The sequence below is a fragment of the Anabrus simplex genome, chromosome 1 (genome assembly GCF_040414725.1).
Source record: "Anabrus simplex isolate iqAnaSimp1 chromosome 1, ASM4041472v1, whole genome shotgun sequence".
NCBI lineage: Eukaryota > Metazoa > Arthropoda > Insecta > Orthoptera > Tettigoniidae > Anabrus > Anabrus simplex.
In genome coordinates, this window is record NC_090265.1 from 254,480,027 (window position 1) to 254,507,197 (window position 27,171).

At 38.6% G+C, this 27,171-nt stretch overlaps 1 protein-coding gene across 5 annotated transcripts in view; it reads left to right on the top strand.

The window, feature by feature from the left end:
* Positions 1–27,171, top strand: part of LOC136886466 (uncharacterized) — a 90,066-nt gene that overhangs the window by 45,075 nt on the left and 17,820 nt on the right. For all 5 annotated transcript variants that reach the window (XM_067159261.2, XM_067159278.2, XM_067159283.2 and 2 more), the window contains exon 3: positions 18,821–19,051. In XM_067159261.2, the coding sequence (XP_067015362.2) occupies positions 18,821–19,051 (231 nt within the window). The remainder of the gene's footprint in view (positions 1–18,820; positions 19,052–27,171) is intronic.

Here is a 27,171-nt window from a genome sequence, read left to right on the forward strand (position 1 = left end):
CACTCCATCTAATAGGCCTGCTCATGCATGGTTGTTTACATCTTTGGGCAGGTTTAATAACATATAGGAACAGTCAAAGGGACTGTGTTCTTGATGCAATATAAACATTCAGCATCAGTTTTCCGGTAATCTTGGAGTTGAGGTGATGCAACACTTTTTTTGATGTGTGTATTTTAGTCAAACACAGGTCAGCAGACTATATGCTTGTAATGACAACCATTGCCAGTGTATTCTTGTTTGAATAATGCTTGCTACCAGTATCACCTTATTAATCATTGTTCAGTATTGTTAGTTCTATTAACTAACAATAGAACTACAAGCATTCATCAACTACAACAAGGCCTTTGATTTGCTTTGACTTTGGCTAAACAAGAAATTCAGAAACATAACATCAAGATCGTACAACAAATCTACTGCCAAAGTAAAGCAAGGATCAGGCTTTGATTACATTGGAAGATGTTATGTAATTGAGAAGGAGGTCATCAGAGAGACCCTATTTTTCATAAGCTGTTCACCTGCTAATTAAGGATGCTTTTCAGGGAACGGATTGGAATAGAAAGGGAAGTGTTGATCAGTATTGATGGTAAGAAAGTCTCAAATCCAAAGTTTGCAGATGACATTGTTCTTTCTTGGAGAGTCCCCTACATTTTCAGATGATGATGAATCTAAATTAGCATAGCAAGCAAGTTGGATTTGGAATTAATGAAACAAAAACTAAGCTCATAACTAACTGTTGAGGAAGAAATTGAGATCAATGGTAACTTAAAGGATATGTAGAAGACTAGGTATATCTGGGTCGGACAGTTTCATTCTTTAGTAGACAAGACAGAGTGATCAGACGGAGAAAGGAAAATGTTTGGCGTTGGTATTGGTCGCTAAGTTTTGTCCCCAAAAATAATTTTCCTAAAGGACATATTCAACTTGTTTGCTCTGCCTCTTCTTGCATATGGTACTCAGACTTGGTCTCTAACAGGCAGCTAAACAAACTGACAGAGAGGTTTGGAAAGAAGTTTACTTGGAATTTCCATGAAGGAATGTCTGTAAAACACTGAAATGAGATGCAAGACTAGAGTAAAGGATGTTGGAAGAGAAATCTGGGTTCAAAAGTGTACATGGGTAGGTCATATACAAAGACTGGATGCCATGAAGTGGACAAGGGTAATGACTTAAGTCCTATCCTAGAGATGGATAGTAAGACGGTGGGTGCCCTTCAACCAGATGGTCTGATGTCCCGATATGGGTTGCACAGCCAGTTTGGATGAGAACTGCACGAGACAGAGGAATTTGAAAGAAGTTGTGAGAGTCCTCTGTCCCAGGAAGGATTGAATGGGCTAGGACAGAACGGAAGTATTGTTAGATATCCTGCAGAACACCCACAAAATACAATATACTTCCAGTCCGTAGTAGCATTGCCAACTAATATACATAACGCCTCTCCTCTTCGAGAATAAATGCTATCAAGAAGTACTCACTTTCTCCACCAGAGCACTGAAAGAGTGCAGTAGTCAGAGCGAGCAGCACTACATGCTGTTACATTTGGATGATATTCCTGTTGATCGGCTTGGTGATTAACTCACTCTCTCCAATGTTTTTTAAGATAACACTAGTCAACAGCCATTTTGCATCTGGAATGTGATACATCAACTAGTATGTATTTTGGTGTGTAGGATCCGAATATACCTTTCAAAATGTTTAGCATGTACCATTTTTGAGTTTTTAAAGTTTTTTTATTTTTGTATTCAATATTTCGCTTTTTGCCGTTCTTCTGTTTTGATGTCTAATTATTTCTTATTGATTTGCAGAGGAGAGCTAGAAGATCTACAAATCGTCAGTAAATGGTTGGTGTGGTAATCCAGTGGTGTGAAAGAGATCCTCAGTGAGTGTTTCCTGTGAAAGATAGTGCAAACTTTTTATGTTTAAAACTTACACTAAGAAAAATGGCAACTAGTAAATCTCGTTGCTGTCTAAACCACCCCGACAACTTTTGTTATGTGTGTGGGAAATTCACTCCAAAAGCCCAAAGAAAACCAATCAGTGATTTGGTTAAGAAGGCATATAAATTGTATTTTGATTGTCTTGTTGGTGATCAAGATAAAAATTTTGCACCTCATATTGCCTGCATAACCTGTACTACAACCTTAACCGAGTGGTTGAAAGGAAAACGCCGAGCCATGCCATTCGCTGTTCCGATGGTGTGGTGTGAGCCTAAAGACCATTATTCAGACTGTTACTTCTGTCTTACAAATATTTTGGGACATTCAAGCAAAACTAGACATAAAATAAAGTATCCAAATGTATCTTCAGTGCATTTGCCTGTACCCCATGATGAGGGGTTACCTGTTCCTGTCTGTAACTTGAAAGCCACGGAACCAGACACCATGTCAAGTGAGTCAGAAAGTACTGAACATATAGAAGAGTACTGCCCTCAATATCATGACACTTCACCTCAGCTCTTTAATCAAGAGGAATTGAACGATTTGGTTCGCGATCTAAAACTTTCGAAACAGCAAGCTGAACTCTTGGGGTCGAGACTGCAGCAATGGAACCTTCTAGCTCCAGGGACAAAAATTTCCTGTTTCAGATCAAGAGGTGCTTCCTTCGCTCATAATTTCGATATGCAGAATTCAGTGTGTGTATGTAGAGATGTCAATGGTCTGATGATGCAGCTAGGTGTACAACATAATCCACAGGAGTGGCGACTATTTATTGACTCCACTAAAACTAGCTTGAAAGCAGTACTACATAATGGCAATGCATTTCTATCGGTACTTTACAAAGGCGGAAAAATAATAATAATAATAATAATAAATTTCCATCGGTACCTTTGGCTTACGCAGTAGACATGAAAGAAACTTATGAAGCCATGGCTTTGCAGCTAGAGGCAATCAAATATAAGGATCATGAATGGCAGCTTTGCTGTGATTTAAAAGTTGTTGCACTCCTTACAGGTTTACAGGCTGGATTCATGAAATACTGCTGCTTTTTGTGCCTTTGGGACAGCCGTGACACCAAGAACCACTATACAGTCAAGAAATGGCCTATAAGGAAGTCATATGTTCCTGGAAACGTAAATGTGAACAATACCCCATAGGTTGAGCCCGATAAAATCATTTTGCCTCCCCTTATCAAGAACTTTGTAAAAGCTCTGGATAAAGAAGGTGAGGCCTTCAATCACTTAAAAGAAAAGTTTCCCAAATTAAGTGAGGCAAAGCTGAAAGAGGTTATATTTGTTGGACCATAAATAAGAAAATTGCCGAAAGACCCAGCCTTTGCTACCAAACTCACAGATATCCAATTAGCTGCTTGGTCTTTTTCTAAAGCAATTGTGAAGGGCTTTTTGGGTAACAGGAAAGACAAAAACTATGTTACCATTGTGAATGATCTGTTGGACAACTATAAGAACATGGGGTGTAGAATGTCGCTTAAAATTCACTTTTTACATTCTCACCTTGATTTCTTCCCGGAAAATTTGGGAGCCGTAAGCTATGAGCATGGTGAGCGCTTTCACCAAGACATTCTTACCATGGAACACCGTTACCAAGGCCATTGGAACCCTTCGATGATGGGTGACTACTGCTGGGGTCTTGTTAGGGAGAGTGATGAAATGGCAAACAAAAGAAGAGCTCCGTCATCGCATTTTTCAAAAACCAAAGACGATTAAAGGTGAAAATATCTTCTGAACTAATTTGCACCTTTTATTGGCATCATGCCCATATATACGTACAAAACAGTATTGATTTCAAACGTTCTGAATGTGTATTTTGTTTGACTTAATTGTGTCAATTTTTGCTATTGCCGTTTTTTATTCTGCTGTATATCTAGGAAATGTGACGTCATAGAGAAAAACTGATTTTACCAGCGTATTCAGCACCCCAAAATGAAGTAAATCCACCCATTTACAAACCAGATGCAAAAGAAAAAGTTTAAATTTGTTAACTAGTGATAATCGGGATAAGAATTTTGCAGATTACTTGTCTTATATCTCAACATGATTTGAACTGTCACTTGAGTCGCACTTTAAAACCTCTAAATACAAGCTCTGATATTAACTCTTTTGCTGTGCTAGTTTTAAACAGAACACTTACAGAAAAATGCAGTTTTTTTTGTACTTTCCAAATGAACTGAAACTTTTTTTTTTTTAAAGGTTAGTGACGTTCAACACCATTGCACCATTTTTAACTCAATTTTGGCAAACTAGCAGTGACATTTGACCTTGAAAAACACATTACCGGTACTGTGATACATCTCGAAACATGGTACTGGACACATTGCAGGCTGTCATGGGCAATTCTTACACAAAAATAGTGTCTGTTTTCTCTTTCACAATCCCTTTCCTTTCTTTAAACATTTTTCTAATAATATGGAACAAACAGCACAGTTAGGTTTGTGACTCTTGTCCTGCTGCTCCCCAAGAAAGTGCCTCTCTGTCAGGCGCGCTTGAGGTATGTAATCAGAAGGTCTTCCTTGTTTCGCCAGCAGACTGCGCTGATACTCTCTTAGAAGTCCCATTATGACAGAATTTCTGAAGTCAGAAGAACTAATTGCCCTGTCACATAATTTCATTTTTGTAATTTTTATGTCATCACTAATATCCCGCCAGTCTGATACCAAATGAAGATCTTCCTCGTTGGCTCTTTCTTCCGAACAATCACTATGCACATCATCACTTGTTTCATTGTCCAAATTTACCGAACAGTCTAAATCAGAATCGGCCACTAAAAGATTGAAGATTTCTTCTCTGTCATTACTAATGTTGTTCCATGCTCTCATAGCTGCTGAGTGAAGCCTGCTATCAGCCAGACAGCTGGCAGGAATGTTGGCGGGAGGTGGGTGAAAGATAACAAATAAACATAGGTCCAGTATTGGCGGCAATGTTTTCAAACAAAGCTTAGTACATAGTCAATGCGTGACTATAGATGTTTGTATTATTAAATGCGCCTTTATTAAAGAAGCACACAGAAACTATAGCAGGAAAGTACCAAGTCGACAAAAGTCAATTACCGCAGCGAATGTTATAGGGAAGTAGGCCTAAGTCGACAAAAGTCTACTTCCGCACCAAAAGTGTTAACAAGTTTTGCAGCTTCACTCACAAAATAATTTACATTGTTCATTACCCACCCATGATTCACAAGTTACTTCTTTCCTTATTTCCTTCACAATGAAACCACCAAGGAAAGCAAGTGACAAAAGTTTAATAGACACTACCTCCAGAGCTATAAAAGAAACAAGGGCATTGGGTTTACTCCATAATTATGGTGATGATCATATCCAAGTATCCTCAAATGCTGAAAACTCTCCAGTATGAAGTAGCTACAATAGCTTTATCACTGACTCTAATGGAGTCTTCAATTTGGGTTTCACAGGGCAGTTTGGACAATGAAATAGATGCTCAAGATCTTGAATTGCACCACAGTCGCAATTAGCATTCTGTGTATAACCCCATCTTTTGATTGTAGCCTTAGTTCTAGACATTCCAGTTCATATCCTACTAAGGATCTTCCAGATAGGCCAAGATTGTAAAGTATGTGCTGGCGTTCCTTCAATTGGCCGATTCCCAATGTGGACTGTTGCTGCCAGTATTAATTCCTTAGAATGCTTGCTGTGGCTGATGCTGGCCTTGTGTTATTAATGAAATTCCTCCATGACCTGAGATTCTGTTGTACTATTTCATGACCGTAGAGTGGATGACTTGTCCACCTATTGTTTTAGTTTCTTAGTTTCAGCTGCTACTTGCCATTGGTTAAAGGTAGAGGTATGCCACAAGTGTGGTGCAGCTTTTTTATGTTTGTTAAATTGAGGCATCCAGAAATTGTGCGGCATCTGTCGTTCAAAGCAATATCCACTTTCTTGGAATGGACAGAGTTGACCCAGATAAGACAAGTATATTCAGCTGCAGAGAAAAAGAGAAAGGCCTCCCATGGCATATCTTGGGCAATGTTCTTTACTAGAGTGGCTAACTTCTTAATACTGAGCATCCTCAAGTCAGTTATAGTTATTATTTGTAATACTGCTGTTAACAGTCATCACGAAAGACATTTTGTGAAGTGGCTATACGTAAGCTTACACTGGGGTTTGTGAAAATTGTGCAGGATTTTTGTCACTGTTTCTGGAATCTTACGGATTACTTACGATGAAACCGGTTGAGATGACTTAACACAACTGAGAACATTCATCTCACAAATATATTGATTTCATTGTTTCAGGGGAATTCCTGTCTTCAAGATTCTGTCGAAGGGAAGTACTACAGCCCTTGAATCTACCAAGCCATTGTTATCTAAAGTTCTTCTCAAAATGTCAAAGATTATTTCTTGGGAATTCCCGTTAAATGCTTTATTTAGCATGAAATGAAAGCCCGACGACGACAAGTATCCGATACACTGGACTGTAGACACATAGTCAGCATATAACCTTGTAAGTCTTGTTGCTATGAAAATTCATTCTTTGTTCATGGCATTCTTTTTTCACATCCTCAAGATATGCCAGGAACTCACTTTCCAGCCAGTGAAACCTGTCAATTATCTGTGTTGAAAAATTGATCGTGTGAGGGCAAAACTTAGCTTTATTATAACTGCTAATATCATGGATGTTGAACCATTTCTGAATCTTTTTCATGAAATATATGGTCACTGTGCAGTCTTGGAACAGATGCGTTTTTAGATGTCTAGAATGTTTTCTAGAACTGTTATTATTGGTGTAGAAAATGTCCTTTGTTCATTTCACATTAACTTTTTCTGTATTGTGTTTGGGTTTACCTGTTTTCGAGTCAGGAAGCGAACAGGTTTTACCACTTGGATTTGTTTGCTAGTCATACAAATTCTTCATGTGAGAGCCACTTACTTTGTCATCTTCGTCAAGCATGATCTTCTCTAAATATTTAAAAAAACTTTTTACGATTTTTCTATGTCATACGGACACATGTAGGTCTTCTGGCGACAATAGGATTGGAAATGGCAAGGAGTGCGAAAGAAGTGACCGTGGTCTTAATTAAGGTACAGTCCCAGCATTTGCCTGGTGTGAAAATTAGAAACCACCGGGTGAGTTGGCCATGCGGTTAGGAGTGCGCAGCTGTCAGCTTGCATCCGGGATATAATGGGTCCGAATTCCACTGTCGGCAGCCTAAAAGATGGTTTTCCGTGGTTTCCCATTTTCACACCAGGCAAATGCTGGGGCTGTATCTTAATTAAGGCCACGGTCGCTTCCTTCCAACTCCTAGGTCTTTCCTATCCCATCGTCGCCATAAGATCGATCTATCTGTCGGTGCAACGTAAACCCACTAGCAAAAATAAAAAATAGAAGATAATGAGAAACCGCAGAAAACCATCTTCAGGACTGCTGATGGTGGGGTTCGAGCCCACTATCTCCAAAATGCAAGCTGAGAGCTGCGAGACCCAAACCGTGCAGCCACTTGCTTGGTGTGTGATTCTTATGTTCTCTAGAAAGAGACATTGGTAAAATGCAAGCAATAAGGGTTGATTTGGGTACGTAATTTGCAGTTTCAAAATCTTGCTGTTGGAAAGGCATCTCATGATATCAATGTTGGTCTTATGATTGTTGGAAACTAGACATATTGCCGGGCTAAGTAGCTCAGATGGTAGAGTGCTGGCCTTCTGATCCCAGCTTGGCAGGTTCTATTGATCCTGGCTCAGTCCGGTGATATTTGAAGGTCCTCAAATTCATTAGCCTCTTGTCAGTAGATCACAATGAAATATGTAATGATTAGTTAGTGGAACATAAAACTAGTAACGTTATTATTATTATTATTATTATTATTATTATTATTATTATTATTATTATTATTATTATTATTATTATTTTATTATATATAATTTGCTGGGGCCATCAAGGTCCACGTTAAGTCTTGTTGCATTTGACACTGAACTTGGCCTTCTTTAGAGCCCAAATTTCCCTCATTCTTTGTGAGTGGGCCTGCTTACGCTCCTCTGTCCAAGGGGCACCGTGTCTTCTCTTCGGCTGCTCGTCTCGGTTTAGCCCGTACGTCAATATTTTCTTGCGGAAGAGATCTCTGTTAAGGGCATCTTCAGCTGAGATATGTAGCATTTGCAGGTCTTCTTTGGTATTTCTAAACCAGGGAATTGTGGTTTTGGGGTTTGAATCAAAAAAGTGAAATATTTCTTTCGTTAACTTTCTTCCGTCCATTCTTTTCAGATGACCGTAAAATCGTGCCCATCTTTTTCTGATTGTGTCGGTAATTTTCTCTATTTTGCTGTAGACTTCCTTGTTGGATCTCTTTTGATGGATTCCATTTCTGTACTTTGATCCCAAGATTCCTCTCACAATTTTGCGTTCTCTTTTCTCCAGTTCTTCAAGGAGTCCTTTGTTGGCATTTAGAGACAGGGTTTCAGCTGCATATAGAACTACTGGCTTCAGAACTGTTTCATAGTGACGTATCTTGGTGTTTTGGGAAAGGCATTTTTTGTTGTAGATTGTGCGGGATGTTTGGTAGGCTATTTCCAGTTTGCGTACTTGCTCCTGAAGTGCTTCTTTGTCCAGTCCATTTTTCATGATGATCTCACCCAGGTATTTGAATTTGTCTACTCGGGTTATGTCCCCGTATTTTGTATGGAGTTTTGGTGGAGCCTCTTTGATGTTAGTCATTACTTCTGTTTTCTCAAACAATATCTGCAAACCAGTTTGTTCGGCAATTTCCTTTAAAATTTCAACTTGAGCTCTAGCTCTATGTCGTTTGAGAGAACAGCAATATCATCGGCAAATGCTAAGCAGTCTGTTGCGATCCCCTTGGATTTGGTTCCTATTCTCAATGGACTGTAGTTGGTTTCCTGTAATCTCACCCGCCAGGTTCTGATGATCTTTTCAAGAACACAGTTGAAGAGTATCGGGGATAGCCCATCACCTTGTCGGACTCCTGTTTTGATATCAAAGGAATGCGAGAGACATCCGTGGAACTTCACCTTGGATTTTGTATCGGCCAGGGTGGCTCTAATTAATGCCAGCAGTTTCAAATCAACTCCAAATTCATTTAAGATGTTTAGCACGACTTCCCGGTCAATGGAGTCGTACGCTTTCTTAAAGTCCACAAAGACAGACACATACTGCTTGGACCTTAGTGTACAATATCTGATGATCGTTTTGAGATTTTGGATCTGTTCAGCTGTTGAGCGACCTTTTCTGAACCCTCCTTGGTATTCACCTATTTGATGTTCGACTTGTGCTTCCAAACGCTCCAGGATGGCAAGTGATAGAATTTTGTAAGTCACGGGTAGCAAAGATATTCCTCTGTAGTTGTTGATGTTCTTCATGCTGCATTTTTTGTGTAATGGATGGATCAAAGCTATTTTCCAATCTTCGGGTAGGGTCTCCTTGTTCCAAATTTCTTCTATTTGCTTTTGCAAGATATCAAGTGATTCCTCTGGGGCATATTTCCATAGTTCTGCTACTACTAAGTCTTCCCCCGGCGCTTTGTTATTTTTCAGACGGGCAATGTGGCGCTTGATTTAATCGCTGTCGGGTGGTCTGGAATCTGGGTACCTGAGTAAGGGTTCCTTGGTCTCAATGGGGCTTTGCGGTTTAGAGCAATTAAGTAAATTCTGGAAGTAATCTGCCAGAATGCTGCAATTTTCTTCATTTGATGTCGCCAGTGAGTCGTCCTTTCGCTCAAAGCATAGAGATGGTGGTTTATAGCCAGTGAGTTTGCGTTTGGAGGCTCTGTAGTACTCTCTGCTTTCATTATTATTATTATTATTATTATTATTATTATTATTATTATTAAACTAGACATACTAGGAGAAATCCACTAGCCTCAAGCTGTCTGATTTATTAACACTGTCAAATTATACAGTTTCTTGCTTGAAATTCATTTGGAAAAAAAGTATACAGCTGGCAGTCTTTACTTAGTGCATAAGCCTGCTGTCATAAATCAAAGTAAATTATGGGTGAGAATTTCAGACTTGGCTGATATTCTTGATGTTCTTAATATTGGGTATACTGTTTTATTATCTCCATTATTCTGGGAGCTACTTGGAACAGATGTGGTTTTGTGACCAAAGAGGTATCTTTTCTTGTCGTACTGCGTTTGTTATGTTATTGCCATTTTATCCATTATCAATGAACAGATTCTCTCAGCCTCATTCAAATGTTTCAGATTCTGGGTTAATTTCTCTTTAACAAGGTTCATAACTCCTGTGTCTCGTGAAGTATTTCCCAAATACCGGAACAATGTGCTCTTGGAATCCTAGCACACCTATAAGCTTTAGGCGATATGCATTCCCACACTATACTGGGTTTTACTGTGGATTCTATCCATCTGGGAGAACCTTTCTCGAAATTTTCTACTTGCTCAAGAAGGAATGAAGACTTCGCATTTGAGTGATCTTGCTCAGTTGTACTTATTTGTGACATTGCTTTTTGATGATTCATTTGTTTATTTATTTATTCACGAAGCACAAGATACAGCTACACTGAGCAAATTTCACTTGCACTGTCAACAGACTAATTAACAAATGTAAACTTTCAGCCATGTGCAGGCCATATTTACACCATCTACCTGCCTGCCTATCATGCAGACTAATGCCCTTCTCTTTACACTCTTGTCAAAGATCCTTAAGTCTTTGGATTCTCGCTCTTCTGCCGAGGAGTTCTGTGGCTTGCCAGTGGCTTTTTGGGTGCATCTGTCACTCCTGCAACCTCTTTTCCTAAATGATGTTCTGTCCTGTATCTCTTCCTCGTTGACACATACTTCTGCTGGTCCTTGTGCACCTGTATAAGCCACCCAGGTTGTGTTTTCCACTTTTCTTGTAGAAGGAGTATACTGTTGGCAACCTCTCTTGATTGATCCTTTTAATGTTTCCATAAAAGATCAGTCTCCTTTTCCTCATTGTCATCATAATTTTTAAAACAGTTTTGTAGAGTACCTGGTTTGATCTCAACCAGAAAGTATGTTCGTTATTTTGTGACTTTTTTGGATCCAAGATTTTTTGAAGGAATCTTCTCTTTTTTTAAGGTTTGAGTCTGCCACCCTTGTCAGTGTTTCTGCTCCATAAAGGCACTCCGTTCTGACCAGTGTACAGTAATGTTTGAATTTGGCTTGAATGCAGATGGACTTTTAAGTCTTCTAATGGTATAGTCTGAAGGCCATCTCCATTCTTCTTACCTTCTCTTTAGTGCCTCCTTTTCATTTCCATTGGGAGTGATAATTTCTCTCAGGTATTTAAATTTATGAATGCTATAGAAGTCCCCAAATTGCATTACAATTCTGTCAGTGTCATCTGCTGTGTCTGAGTCGATGAATGCTGTTTTTACAAAGGAAATTCTTAATCCTGTTTTGACTGCAACATTTTGTAGTTCTTCAACCTACTTCTTGGCTGTCTGAGGGCTGTCTGTTATCAGAACGACGTCATTTGCAAAGGCTAGACCAGAGGTGCTCAGCTGGGCACCCATTGAAGCTAGCCCAGTGCGGCCAGGCTTGTGTGATGTAAATGCGGGCAGCTTACATAGCAATCATACGTCTTCGTGAAGAGAGAAAGAGTGACAGGGAAGTGAAGTACTGTTGTTCAGTTGTGACTACGAAGCTCTCCACTATTCAGCGACATGTTGATTCGGATACAGTATAAAATAAAAATAAATAAAAAACCGCTTTAATCGCATGGAAACCAGCCTTTTCACCATATTCCAGTTAGATTTATACTGCGCTCGATATAAACAGTGTTTTATTTTCTTATATTTATACATTCAATAAATCTGACATGTTATAATTTTTATATTACAATGTACAAAGACCCAGGGTTATAGCGTACAAGCTATGATACAATTCCTTGAATGGGAATGGCAGTATTTCCATTAAAAAAGTAAAATTCCTGTTATTCATTCAGCAAAAAAATAATATAATTACATAATTCAACAAGTTTACTGCTTGATTTTGCACAGTGTTGTAGTGTTATGTGACTTTCCCTGCTCACTGAATATCTGAAAATAGTATTTAAAACTTATCTGTCAGGCGTCTGATGATAATAGCTAGCCTCTAAATGGCGAGGGAGTTTCATCGTGTGTGAGGATATAGATATTTACTATCCAAGAATAAAGTAGAACAACAGCAGCAACAATGTAAATGCATCTACCAAATAGATATACAGTATACCTTCAAAAAAATTACCTAACTGATATTATTCCTGGTAAGCATGACTGGATTGTTGGTGAGTTTATCAGATAATTTAAACCCAAGCAACCACAAGCCACAATTTATTTACTTTCACTCTGTATTATATTAGAAATGTTTCTAAAGCACCTCTTGAAATATGAGATTAAAAATTGTAATTTATTACGTGCAGTACAAAAATATTTTAGGTTGTTGGCCTAACTCTTTATCATCATCATCATCATCACCATCATCATCATCTTCATTTCCTGTTTCCAGCTTCCCGGGTCGGGTTGTGAATTAAGGACCTCCATTGCTACCTGTCTCTCCACCACTTTTCTCCTTTTTTAAGTACATCTTCTGGTTTTACTCCCCTCTTCTGTATGCACTCCTCCACGGGGTCTTCCTCGTGGTCTCTTTCCTGTTAACTTCTCTGAAATAGCTTTTTTTGGCACACTCTTCTGCCATTCTCATCATATGCCCATATCATTTTAGCTTTGTTGTTTCTATCCTGTCTTGAAGTTTTAAGATTCCTGTCCTTTTCCTTATCTCTTCTTTTCTAATTCGATCCTTTCTGGTCCTGCCCTTGATACCTCTAAGGAATTTCATCTCCGCTGCCTGTATTCTATTCTCCTCTTGTTGTTTTGTGGACTAGAGGAGTCCAAAGTCTTGAAGCAGCCTGAGACACACTCTCAACAATGACGCAGACATTCCGAGGCGTCTGCATACCGAGCCGACCAATCAATGGATTGAACTACGATTCCTTCAAGGAAGTATCAACTCTTTATTGTATCCGGTCAAAATACATAAACTGCAATGAACATAAATAATTTATTTCTTACAACGTAAATTGAAAATGACATCGACTTCTGCCCTCTTTCTTTAATTATTTTGTATGTCCATTTCAAATTCGGGCATCGCCACAGTGATCGAGAGTGACTGGGAGAACTTCGTCCAGCCTTCATGGCCTGCCTGTCTGCCCGCTTATAGTGTTGTGTGCCCATGGGATGAAATGCCTGGCGTGAGCACCTCTGGGCTAGACAGTCCAACATGGGGGCATTCTCCCCACAATCTACCATTACCCCATTCTGAGTATCTTTTCAGTCATTCTCTCTCCATTCCCTTGTTAACCTTTTCTAGGATGCAATCAAAGAGGAGTGGAGAAAGGCCTTACCTTAGGCCTATTTTAATCTTAAATGGATTAGAGAGTTCACCCATAAATTTCCCCTGGGAAAAGGTGTCTGTGAGGGTTTGCCTAATTATAACCAAGGACTTTTTATCAGCTCCAAAGTCCTGGAGAACATTCATGAGTACTCTATATCTCCAGTATCATATGTCTTCTCGAATTCTACAGAGGTTAAGATTGTTCTCTTCTGGTTTCTCATTGATCTTATTTTGATTGATGATTTTAGGATATATATATTTGCTCTGTACATGAATGCCTTTCCCTGAACCCTGCCTGATATTCACCTATCTGTTTATCAAAATGTATTTTAAGTTACGTTGCAAGGCTTTTGAGAGAATTTTGTATGCTATAAGAAGAAGAGAGATATCTCTGTAGTTGCTGACGTTGTCTCTGTTTCCTTTTGGTGCAAAGGGTGAATGAGTGCATTCTTCCAATCACTTGGAATTTCTTCTGTCTCCTAAATATGGGCAAATAATTCCTATTGTATATTCACCACATTCTCACCAGCATGTTTCAATAGTTCTGCAGTGATCGAGTCCTTTCCCAGAGCTTTGTTATTTTTAGTTCCTTAATGATATCTTTTTTCTTCTTTATTTGGTAGGTGATAATTGATGGTGATTGGTAGGTGATGGTTGATGATTTGGTAGGAGGGGAAACAGTTACAGATGAACCATCAATTCAAATATCTTGGAAGTGTTATCTCTGATGCTGGTTCTATAGACAAGGAAATTTCCCACAGAATTCAGGCAGGTAGCAACTTTTACAAAATAGTTAAAAACATAATATGGAACAAAAAAATACCAACAAAATCTAAGAGAGTCATACGTAGTACAGTCATTAAGTTCTGAGACTGACCGCATGATGGTGCTGCGGTGCGCTATAGCGCATAGGTGCCGCCGTAGTATGGTACCATGTCAGTTAGTCTCTCGTCCCTACAAGAGACAGTTGAGTGCATGCACTGGCAGCAGACGTAAGTCGTTGTTGTGACGGTGATTTGAATGCATCCGTCGGACCTTGACATGTCACAGTTTGAACAACGGGCAAATATCAAGTTATACCAGAAATTAGGCAAAACCGCTGCCAAAACGTTTGAAATGATGCAGCAGGTTTACGGTGAGGACACATTGAGTTGGGTTTAGGTGGCACCAACGTTTTGTGCAAGGATGGGACAGTTTGGAAGATGATGTGCGTACTGGTCGGCCACAAACAGTTCGAACAGAACGCAAGAACCAAGAAGTTGCAACATTGGTGCGTGCTAACCGCTCCCAATCGGTAGACGATCTTGCAGCAGCAATAGAGGTCAGCCATGGTACTTGCCACAAAATTCTGACGAATGACCTCAACATGTCTCGTGTGACCCAGCACAGTGTGCCACGAATCCTGTCGCAGGACCAACGTGATGATCGCATGACAGTTTGTCACCACCTCAACAGTAGTGCTGACAATGATCCAATGATTCTCAACCGGATAATAACTGGAGACGAAATATGGTGTTTCCCTTTAGTGGTGCTTCCAGCAGCTATACCAACATTGGCAAACGTGCACAACGGCCAACTGCGACTATTTTGCTGGTGGATGTGGTTCTGTGTAGGTGCACGCCGTGTAATGCAGCATCATGTGCAACATACAGAATCATGTAGTTGCCTATCCTCCAGGCGTCAAGTCTCTGAACTTAATGACTAGGGCCCGGATTTATATGCACTAAAAAACCTGAAAATATGCATGCAATTATGCACTAAAAAGTTACAATATATGCACGGAAAATAAGGAAATATGCTCTTAAAAACATGCAATTTTATTCACTTACCTATTTACAGGTATCATTTATTGCAAAAAGATGCATCACAATAGGTAACTAGTAGTCTTTCAATGTTTTCTGGAGACAAACTATGTCTGTTGTCCGTCAAAATGAGTTTATAGGCTGAAAATGATCGTTCTACATCAACTGACGTAATTGGACAGTACTTATACATGGGCACCAACGTTTCGGAGCATACATCTGGCAAGGATACCCTAGTTCCACTCAAGTATTGACAATTAACTTAATCGTCTTCAGTCCTGGGTTCGAATTCAACACCTTTTCTAACTTGCATTTAATCTTCTCTCCAATTTCGCCTGGAGCGTAATTCAACGAAGATGCAGCTTTTTCAACGAGATCAAGTGATTCATGGAGGGGAGTACCAGAAGATTCTAAGCTCTCAATGGCTTTTGGAAGTTTAGAAAAATGTGCATGAATGAAATTCACATCTTGATGAACAGTAGCGGTTTCAAACACACCTTTTGCATCACGGACACACGCAATATGTTCATCTTCAAGTTTTGTAACCACTTCTTTCACTTCATTAAAATGTTCCTGATAAAATGATACTGCAGATAACCATGTCCCCCACCTAGTCAGAACAGATTCAGGTGGCAAAGGAACTTCAGGTAGACAATCTTTGTAGAGCTGGACACGAGCTGGTGCTTTCAGAAACAGTTTCTTCCCACATCCAATTAAATTGTTAACAGCTGGAAACTGTGCGCGTATTTCTTCTGCAATGCGGTGTAATCCGTGCGCTAATCAGGTTACGTGTATGAGTTTTGGATAAAATACTTGGAGGGCCTTTGCTGCTTTTAACGTATACGAAGCTGCATCTGTGAGCAGTACAAGCACTTTACAACAATTAGTCTCAATTTCAGATGGCCACAATAGTTGCAGAGAATCATTTACAAATCTTGCTATTGTGCTATGGTTGGTTTTCTCTAGTATTTTACAAGCAAGAAGATGTGGCTTACCGGGTTCGTCTGGATGTAATTTACCAACCACGAAATTTGCTATGTAACGGCCACACGAATCCGTTGTCTCATCCACCGATATCCAGACACAGTTCCTTCCGATATCAGAACGGATCACTTCCAGGGTAGATTCATACAGCGGGGGTAGGTAATTTTTCCTAAGAGTTGATTCATCTGGTATTTTTTGATTTACGCAATATTTCTCGAGAAATGATCGCAGAACTGGATTGTTTAATTTATTCCATGGAATGTTGCTGCATACGAAAGCCCTACAAAGATCATTTGAAAATATATTAAGACTACAGGACTTGGGCTTTACCTGTGTAAGAAGTAGTTGTTGTGGTGTGCTCCTCCTTTGCTTTAATATGAGCAGTTGTTTCTGAATGCTGTTCAAGCTGAAATTTCTTTTCACATTTCACTTCCTTTGAGCAAACTTGACAGTACACGATGACACCATCTGTTGAATAGTCCCTATTACCGGACACCCACTGATTTAGTAAATCTCTTCTGCTGCTCTTTTCCTTAGGCATTTTTTAAAAACTAACACTTTTAAAATTAGATGCAGGGCATTAAAATGGAACGTAACTAGTGAACTGAAGATACTTCTGTCCTGACCAAGTGCCCAGGCCCCTGAGATTATTATCTGCTGTGGTAGAGAAAGGAATTCAGGGAAGTCCAGCCTGCCTACCCACACCTAAGCTATCTGTTGCCATTGTCAGTTATGAAAGTAAAGTGCCGTTACACAGACAGTCGAAAATACCAACTAGCGAGAGATGCTCATAAAATAGGCAACTAGCTAGGGATGTACAAAACAGATTTATTTTAGTAGTTCTTGTAATTATCCTTAAATTTAGACATTATATACCGGAATATGCTGTTACGTCTAGAATATGCACTAACCCTCAAAATATGTCAAAATATGCAATTGCATATGCGCATATGCATTTTAAAAAAATCCGGGCCCTATTAATGACTGTACTACGTATATGAAACCTATTACATACCAATCCTGACCTATGGTTGTGAAACATGGTCCATGAGAAATAAAGATGTTAGTAGAATCCAGGTAGCAGAAATGAGATTTGTCCATAGCATGATCGGTAAAACACTGAGGGACAGAGTCCGTAATGGGGAAATCCACAAGCAGGCTCAAGTTGTAAGACTGCAGGACAGAATAACAGCACAGCGACTGAGATGGTATGGACATGTGCGATACATGGGAGATAACAGATTACCGAAAAAATGTATGATCTAAAACTTGAAGACAAAAGACCAAGAGGGTAACCAAGACCCAGGTACAAGGACATGGTGAAGATTGACATTCTACAGGGAGGACATAATTTGAAAAGCATCGAAGGAGGAGAGAAGTTCAGAGACCGCAACTGATGGAGAAGCCTCATTCGCCAACCCATCGCTTAAGATGGAACGACGTGGGATATGATGATGATGATGATGATGATGATGATAATGACGATGATGATAATTTGGTAGGAGTGAATTCTTTAATTTAAACAAGAGTCTTCCAAAGAGCAATCCCCCCTCAGAAGGTTCACAGTTTAGAAGTTTCTGGAAATAATGAAGTGTTCACAGTTTTTCCTGCCACCAAGAATTAGTTTCCCGTGTTCATTTTCAGACCATAGATTTCTTTATGATACTGTAATTATTGTTATAAGTCTCCAATTCCTGATTAGTTTTATTGGGTTTGTTTTGAAGACATGAAAGTTTAGCCTGCACTCCACAATTTCAGTTACAATATTTTTTGAAAATATTTTGAGCAGCTTCTAATCTAAAATATTGCACTGGAGATCAAGGGAACATCATCATTTATTATTTCTGGGATACTCATGCAGGGAGACACCTGAAGTGTTGCTTTCATCACAGCTTGACTCAGTTGATGCACATTTTCATTTTTTGTTTATTTGTTACCTGTGGCATTGACTGAATATTTTATAATAGGTCTATGCTCATGTTTGATCTGTTGGATTTTGTAAGATGGATAAGAAGGAAAAACGGTGGGAAGAGTAGAATCCTGCAGTTTCTTAATTTTCAATTCAGGTCATTAGTTGGACTCGTGGAAATGAAGGCTACATATCACAGAAGATCTAGAATTTAAGTTGGGTCTGATAGTGCTTTATGTCATTATTCTCTGAGATCAGTTTGGATGGGAAATTCTTGAAATGATACTCCTCTCACATTACTAATCTGGCTTGTGCAGCAAGGTATGCAGCAATACACCATTGCTATCAATATATTGAAACTTGTAATATGCCAAGATAATGTATGGCATGATCATAAACAACTGATTACAGCAAATATGTCACGATAGCCTTCTGTGGAGTCAGAAATTAGATGGGAAGGGTATGTGAAACTCACATGGTGCGTCAGATTTAAGCTCGTCTTGTAATGACTTCTTTTAATAAATTACCGTGTTCACATACCTCACGATGAAATAAATCTTTTGTACTTCTCTAATATCATTACTCAGCATAGTCTCACTAAACTACAAAAACCAACACTTAACACATTGTTTACTAGCACCACAGTGGCCAAGGTGGTTTCCATGTGATGTTCGCAAAGAAGCACGCAAGCCAATCAAAATGAGGAAGGCTAAAAGAGATACTAGTGGGCGATGGTAGTTGTAATAGTTAATGGACTGTAATATGACTTATAGTCTACCATGCATGTTTCATAGTTCTGGGGTAGTTTATAAAAGAAATATGGGTACCAATGCTCATATGTTTCTGTTGCAGGGCTGTGATCAGCTGTGCTTCATTAATGTATTGTCTTGGGTAAAGATTTCAACTCCACGTCGGCCTGAAGACCCTATTCCACTGTATGGTGGAATGAGAGTTCCTTACAGTGGAAGTGCTGCTTTGACTGTCGGAAATCATAAGGTGCCAAAATATCAACCACTCATCTTTGCTGTGATGGCTAACCCTGAAATACTGCGATTAAGCGGAAAAACTGCTGAGGATCCATCGGTAAGTATCTATTTTCTATTCATTCTTGGCCAAAAATCCATGGATAGTACATCATGCCTTCCAGGACAATTCGTCTACTCAAAAATGTCCACATGTACATTTGGTCCATAGTTTATAAAGATCCATGTTTCATCATCTTGCAAAGACCATTATGGTAGCGGGTACAAAAACAGATTGGTTCTTTCATCATCTTGCAGTAATGCAGCATGTAGTGAGTAATGATCTTCATCGTGCAATATTCCGACTTCATTCCTTTGTAGAAATGACGTACATCCCAGTTCTTCACACTCATTCATGAAGTTGTATTTGATTCGAAGTAATGGTTGCTTGTCTAATCGTCTCTCTAACAGATGAGTTGTACCCTTGCTGTTTCATGTGATTCTCCTAATTGCATGTTATTTTATTTTATTAGTAATCTAACATGGTATATTCCATTTTCCAGTCTTACTGTGTTTTCTTTAAAATGCTTTTCACATTCTCCTTCTCTTGTCAGTACCCTGAAGTTTAGTTCTTCAAAAGACCAAAACTTCTGCATCTGGTGTAGTAGGGCAGTGGTTCCCAACCTTTTAGCATCTGCATACGACTTGAAATTTTAAGAAATGGTGGCGTACCAACAGTCCTAATTTTTTTAGAAACATATTTACTGTTAGTGCCCAATGGCTTGTTTTATTTTAATTAAATGATGGAGAAAACTTCATATTTAATTGTTACCACACTTGTATTTCAGTTTTTTCAACCCTCCCAGTCAGCATTAAATTTCACAGTGTCACAGTGAGTTCACAATTTGCGCCTCATTATGCCGCAGATGATTTTGCAGTGAATTATTTGTTAACTCCATGTGATGTTAACAACTCCAATGTTTTAATTTCTTTATTGCTCAGTCAGCATTGAATTTCACAATGAATTCACTGCGAGTTCACTGGCTTCATCAAGACAACAATAAATATAGATTTTTTTTTTTTTTTTTCAAAATTTTCCTGCTAATTCTTATAACAATTTTATAATAAAGGAAAAAATTAAATGATTACTGTAAATTACAGTTTCTATTGCCCATAGGTCTAAAAACATGCCATTTTATATAATTAGTACAAACTAAGCAAAAATAAAAACATCTAAATCAACTTTTAGTGCAAAACTTGTTATTGTTTGCCTGGGTTTAAAATATCAGTATCAGGAGTAATGGAACTTAACTTCACTCGTAAGTCCTCTTGAACACTTACTCTGTTTCTGTGTTTATTTTTTATGTATAAAAGTTCAGAAAGTCCACTCTCGCACAAGTAACTTTTGAAACAAATGGCATCAAGAATAGCAGAGCTTGCCAGAAGATCATTGGGTACTCTGTTTTATATCTGATCTAGAAGTTAATTAAAGATTTCTCTTTAAAACTGTCTTTCATGGAACTATCTTCTGTTAAATCGATAAAACTTTCTTTTAGTTTCAACTCATTTGGTGAGGTTCCTGAAAAAAGGATTTCTGATGCAGTCAAATTTGGAATAATCTTTGGAGAAATATTTATTAAAACTTTCTTGTAGGACTTCCAAGTGAACAATATCAACAACCACATCTGGCATTGGAAATATTTTTCTTCAAAAAATGATGACAGAGTATGAAATGCAGATAAATTCTCCTCCTATATTTGTGAACAAAACAGGACCAACTTTCTCTTGAAGGGGTTAATTTTATCATTGGCTGTGAAGGCTGTTGTGTTTGGTCCCTGAAGTCCCATGTTCAGCGTGTTGAGTCTGTCAAAAATGTCAGCTAGATATGCTAATCTTGACAACCATTTTTCATCACGGCTCAAAATTTTCTCTTGTGATAACCATCTCATTTTGTATATAGGAGTAGTGTTTTAAACTTGCCACCCATAAGAGCCGTAGCCTTTATGAAGTTAAAAAATCTGATAAAACGGAGTTTAGATTTTCCAGCATACCTTTAGCAGCTAATGTAATGGTGGATGACATAATGTGTTTTTCGCCATTCAGGAGCAACTTTCTTTATTTTTGCTGCTAGCGTTGTCAATTTTTCTGACATAGCTTTTGCCCCATCTGTACACAAACCAATACATTTCGACCAGGGAATGCCTGCTTTGAGCACATACTCATCAATGATGTTACAGATTAGTACTGCTGCAGTGTTTAATTCAAATGGTTTGCAGAACAAAAACTCTATCATCTCTCCATGATAATTAAATCATACGAATACAAGTAGCTGCGCCATGTTTGTTAAGTCGGTGCTTTCATCTACTTGAAGTGCAAAGTAAGTGTATTCTTGGAGTTGTAAAGTTAAGTTGTTCTTCAATATTGAAAGACAAATCGACAATTCGCCTTCGGTTATTTGACAAGTAATTTTTTAATTTCTTTGGTGCCTTTTCTCCTAACACCGCTTGGACCATATCCATAGCAGCCGGCAGTAAAAGTGCCTCACCTATTGTGTGAGGATTTCCATCTTCTGCAATTCTATAACTAGCAAGGTATGATGCCTTTATCAAATTAGTATCAGCATTGAGTAGCCTCCATGGCTCAGGCGGCAGCGCGCCGGCCTCTCGCCGCTGGGTTCCGTGGTTCAAATCCCGGTCACTCCATGTGAGATTTGTGCTGGACAATGTGAAGGTGAGATAGGTTTTTCTCCGGGTACTCCAGTTTTCCCTGTTGTCCTTCATTCCAGCAACACTCTCCAATTTCATTTCATGAATCTGTCATTAATCATTGCCCCAGAGGAGTGTGACAGGCTTTGGCAGCCGGCACAATTGCTATCCTCACCGCTAGAGGGGGACTTCATTCATTCCATTCCTGACCCGATCGATCAACTGGAAACAGGCTGTGGATTTTCATTTTCATCAGCATTGACAAACTTTGTCATACATTGATTTTCTTTCTTAAAAAGGTAATTTTCTTTTAAAAAATCAATGGGCTTACCAACCAAATCAGAGTGCTTAGAATTTTGGTGACAAATCAGTAAAGAAGGCTTTGTGCTTTGGTTCGAAAGCGTTTCAAAACATACAATAGATTTGGGAATAGAATTGTCACTATTTTCTGTGCCGCGCTTCACTATAGAATCGTAAGTAGCTTTCATCATATTTACGATTGGCCTGTGGTTCGAGTTTTTAACACTGTTCTTTGAAGTAGAAGGGGTCATAAAAAATCGCTTCATAGTTTTGTTTGCTTGCACAAAAGCACAATTACAACACATACAACAGTTACAGATGCACAACACAACATAAAAATATTGCACAATCACCGTTCACCGTTCATGCTGATGTAACCAGGGAGGGGTTCACGTTCACACTGATGCAAATGGCAATCACGTAGCGGAAGAATGTAGAGGAAGTTAGGAGGGGCACGGTGGAGGGACAGCCAGCGCCCAGCAATGGCCAGCAGTGTAAAGTTTGCGTGCTCATGCACGCAGAGGCCCTTACTAGCCTATCACTTGTAATCGCTCGTATCCATTTGTAGACATAAGAATTTTTTTTCCAATTTTTAATTTTGGCAAAAATCAAAAAAATTCTGAGGCATTGTATTTCTGAAAATTTTTATTATTTTCTGATATTTTACGTGATTTTTATTAAAAATAATTATGAGCAATATGTCATCAAGAAAGAAATTCGGAGAATGTCAAAATTTCATAAAATTTTCAGAATTGGAATGCCTGAATTTTTTTTATGTTTGCAGAAATTATTAGAGACTTTCATAATTTTCTATTTTTTGTTCTATGTTTAAAAATTAAATTTACTTGAAAATCAGAAAAATTATGTGAAATTCAGAAAAAATGTGAGACATTTCAATTTTGAGACTTTTTCTGAGTTTTCTCAATTTACCTGAATTTTTATATTTTCATTGAATTTGTACAAGAAATTATTTGGGTAAGGGGGAGATAACGAGGAAGAGATAGGAGATTATAAAGTCTACATGACGGATGTTAAAAAGGGAAGGGCAGAGTATGGGGTAGGACTGTTCATCAGGAATAGTATTGCATGCAACATAGTTTCTGTTAGGCACGTAAATGAGCGAATGATGGGGGTAGATTTGGCAGTTGGAGGAATTAGGACGAGAATTGTCTCGGTGTACTGTATTCACCATGCGAGGGTGCAGATGAGAATGAAGTTGACAAGTTTTATGAAGCATTCAATGACATCGTAGTCAGGGTCAACAGCAAGGATAGGATAGTGCTAATAGGTGATTTCAATGTGAAAGTTGGAAATACAACTGAAGGATACAAAAAGGTGATTGGTAAATGTGGGGAAGATATCAAATCTATTGGAAATGGTGTTTGCTGGACTTCTGTGCTAGTATGGGCTTAGCAGTTATGAATACATTCTTTAAGCATAATAGACTATATCTTAACCGACTTCGCATTCGGGAAATTTGTTAGGAATGTGCAGGTTTTTTGGGGGATTTTTCGATGACCACTATCTGATCTGTAGTGAACTAGGATAGAGAAGGTGAAACCTGTCTACAAACGAATAAGGATAGAAAATCTCCAGGACGAGGAAATTAGACAGAAATACATGGATATCATTAGTGAGCAGGTCCGAACACTGGATAGTAAGCAGGTTCAGGATATAGAAAGAAAATGGGTGGCATACAGGAATGCTGTAGTAGAAACAGCAAGGGAATGCCTAGAAACAGTTGTATGTAAAGATGAGAAAAAGCTAACATCTTGGTGGAACGATGCAGTGAGAACAGCTTGTAAATGTAAAAAGAAGGTTTATCAGAAATGGTTCCAAACAAGGGCTGATGCAGGCAGGGAATTGTATGTAGATGAAAGAAACAAACCGAAACAAATAGTTGTGGAATCCAAAAAGAAGTCATGGGAAGATTTAGGTAATAACCTGGGAAGGCTAGGTCAAGCAGCAGGGAAACGTTTTTAGATAGTAATAAAGAATCTTAGAAAGGGAAGGAAAAAGGAAATGAACAGTGTTTTGGGTAATTCATGTGAACTCATAATAGATCCCAGGGAACCACTCGACAGGTGGAGGGAATATTTTGAAAATATTCTCAACGTAAGAGGAAATCTTTTTGGTGGTGTAGCGAACAACCGAGCTCATGGGGAGGAGAAAATGATTTTGGTGAAATTACGCTTGAGGAAGTGGAAAAGGCGGTAAATAAACACCATTGTCATAAATCAGCAGGAATAGATGAAATTAGACCTTAAATGGTGAAGTATAATGGGAAGATAGGGAAGAAATGGATTCATAGAGTAATAAGATTAGCATGGAATGTTGGTAAGGTACCTTCAGTTTAGACAAAAGCAGTAATTGCACCTATCTATAAGCAAGGGAACCGGGAAGGATTGCAACAACTATCGAGGTATCTCATTGATTAGCATACCAGGCAAAGTATTCACTGGCATCTTGGAAGGGAGGGTGCGATCAGTGGTTGAGATGAAAACCAGTGTTGTTTCAGACCACAGAGGGGCTGTCAGGATGAGATTTTCAGTATGCACCATGTAACCGAAAAATGCTACGAGAGGAATAAAGTTATGTTTCGTAGAACTAGAGAAAGCATATAACAGGTTACCGAGGGAAAAGATGTTCGCCATACTGGGGGACTATGGAATTAAGTTTAGATTATTAAAATCAAAGGCATTTATGTTTACAATTGGGCTGCAGTGAGAATTGATGGTAGAATGAGTTCTTGGTTCAGGGTACCTACAGGGGTTAGACAAGGCTGTAATATTTCACCTTTGCTGTTTGTGAAATTAAATGGCGTATGGCTTTTAGTGCCGGGAGTGTCCGAGGACATGTTCGGCTCGCAAGGTGCAGGTCTTCTGATTTGAAACTCGTAGGCGACCTGCGTGTCGTGATGAGGTTGAAATGAAGATGACACATACACCGAGTCCCCGTGCCGGCAAAATTAACCAATGATGGTTAAAATTCCCGACCTTGCTGGGAATCGAACCCAGGACCCGTGTGACCACAGGCCAGCATGCTAACCCTGTAGCCATGGAGCCGGACTTTGTTGTTTGTAGTTTACATGTACCATCTGCTGAAAGGTAGAAAGTGGCAGGGAGGGATTCAGTTAGGTTAGTTGAGTTGGTCTTAATGGCAGATTGTGCTGAAAGCCTGCAGTCTAATATCTTGGAATTTATTTTGTACTAATACAGGATGCACTTATGTGATAAAATAATATTGTCACTGGAATACGCCATGGGAGTTTTCGCAATGAGTATGGTATGAAAATTAGCCTTTTGAAGACTAAATTGATGTCAGTAAGTAAGAAATTCAACAGAATCGAATGTCAGATTGGTGAGACAAAACTGAAACAGGTAGGTAATTTCGCGTATTTAGGATGTGTTCTCCCATGGATGGTAATATAGTAAGTGAGTAAAGTAAAGCTAATGCAGTGAGCTCACAGTTGAGATCAACAGTATTCTGTAAGAAGGAAGTCATCAGCTCTCAGACAAAACTGTCTTTACATTGGTCTGTTTTCAGACCAACTTTACTTTAAGGGAGGATAGCTTATTCGTAAGTTAGAAGTAACAGACATGAAAGCAGCGGGAATAATTGCTGGTGGAAACAGGTGGGAACAATGGCAGGAGGGTACTCAAAATGGGGAGATAAAGGGTAAATTAGGAATGAACTCGATGGATGAAGCTGTGTGCATAAACCGGCTTCAGTTGTGGGGTCATATGAGGCAAATAGAGGAAGATAGGTTACCTAGGAGAACAATGGACTCTTATGGAGGGTAAGAGAAGTAGAGGGAGACCAAGATGACGATGGTTAGAGTCGGTTTCTAACGATTTAAAGGTATAGAACTAAATGAGGCCACAGCACTAGTTGCAAATAGAGGATTGTGGCGACGTTTAGTGAATTCACAGAGGCTTGCAGACTGAACGCTGAAAGGCATAATGATGATCTATAATGATGATGTATGTAATTATTTTCATCAGGGTAATTTAAAATATTAATCAACTTTCATAGTTTCAATATTTAATAAGATGAATTAAACTATTATTGAAAAGCAAAAAAAGAATGAAGTGAAAAGGAAATGATAGTGACATGATAAATATGAATTGAATGAAAAAGGATAATAGAATTATGAAAAGGTTATTGGTGTAATCCAGCGACCGCATTATTTTGTACTAATATAGGATGCACTTATGTGATAAAATAATATTGTCACTGGAATACGCCATGGGAGTTTTCGCAGTTTATCCATGGACCGGTCGTGTCTCGGACACGGAGCGGCCAAATTAATCATGAATGATTTTGCGTGTGTGTAGTGTCTTACCAGTGAATAATTTTAAAACTTCTCACAACCGCGGTGCTGCAATTGAATATTTTAGATTTATGTTACATATTATTTAATACTAGTGTTTAATAATGTGAAATGCTTTCTTTTTTAATTAGAAACTGGACTATCAAACGGGGCGATTTCGGACGGTTTTGAGGTTATTTTCATCTTAACTCACAAAGGGAATCTTAAATTGGATTGTTTATCATTCTAATAAATGAAGAATATATCCAATTAATACAATACCTGGAACGAAAAATATACTCCTTATGTGTTCCTGAGAAAACAAAAAGTAGTGTCCGAAATCACCCTGTACATCGGGGTGATTTCGGATGGTAATGCTTTTTAAACTGCTGTCCTAAGTTTCAAAGCGTATTAGGTGATTTCGGACACAAAAAGTCCTTTGTTTTAATTCTACATTCTTTCTGCTTTAATGTAGTGGTATTTAAAGTCTTCTTAGGGTGTCCAAAATATGACTAGATGGCTAAAATCATTGTAATGATAAATGTAATGTTTTACCGATCGGTCTTTCTTTACTGATGAGGTAAACATAAAATTTTCCTGTCTAAGTCAAAATATTAATACTGTAGTTATAAACTGCACAGAAATCCTACTGAATAATCTTAATAATTTTTCTTACAAACAATGCAAATCGTCATGGAAAAAAAAAAAGTTGATACAATGAACAAGTAACTGCCATGGCCTATAAATCTAAGATACATTTTCTGTGAAAATAAACGTTCCTCTCCCCTCAACTTGGGCTGGAAGTATTTTTGAAATTTTTAGCTATTGTATCCTCATGAGGGATGCTAGGGAACACAAACACTTTTCTGCTGTTCTTATATGGACACAAGTATTTGACATCCACATCCCATCCATGCCAAAATA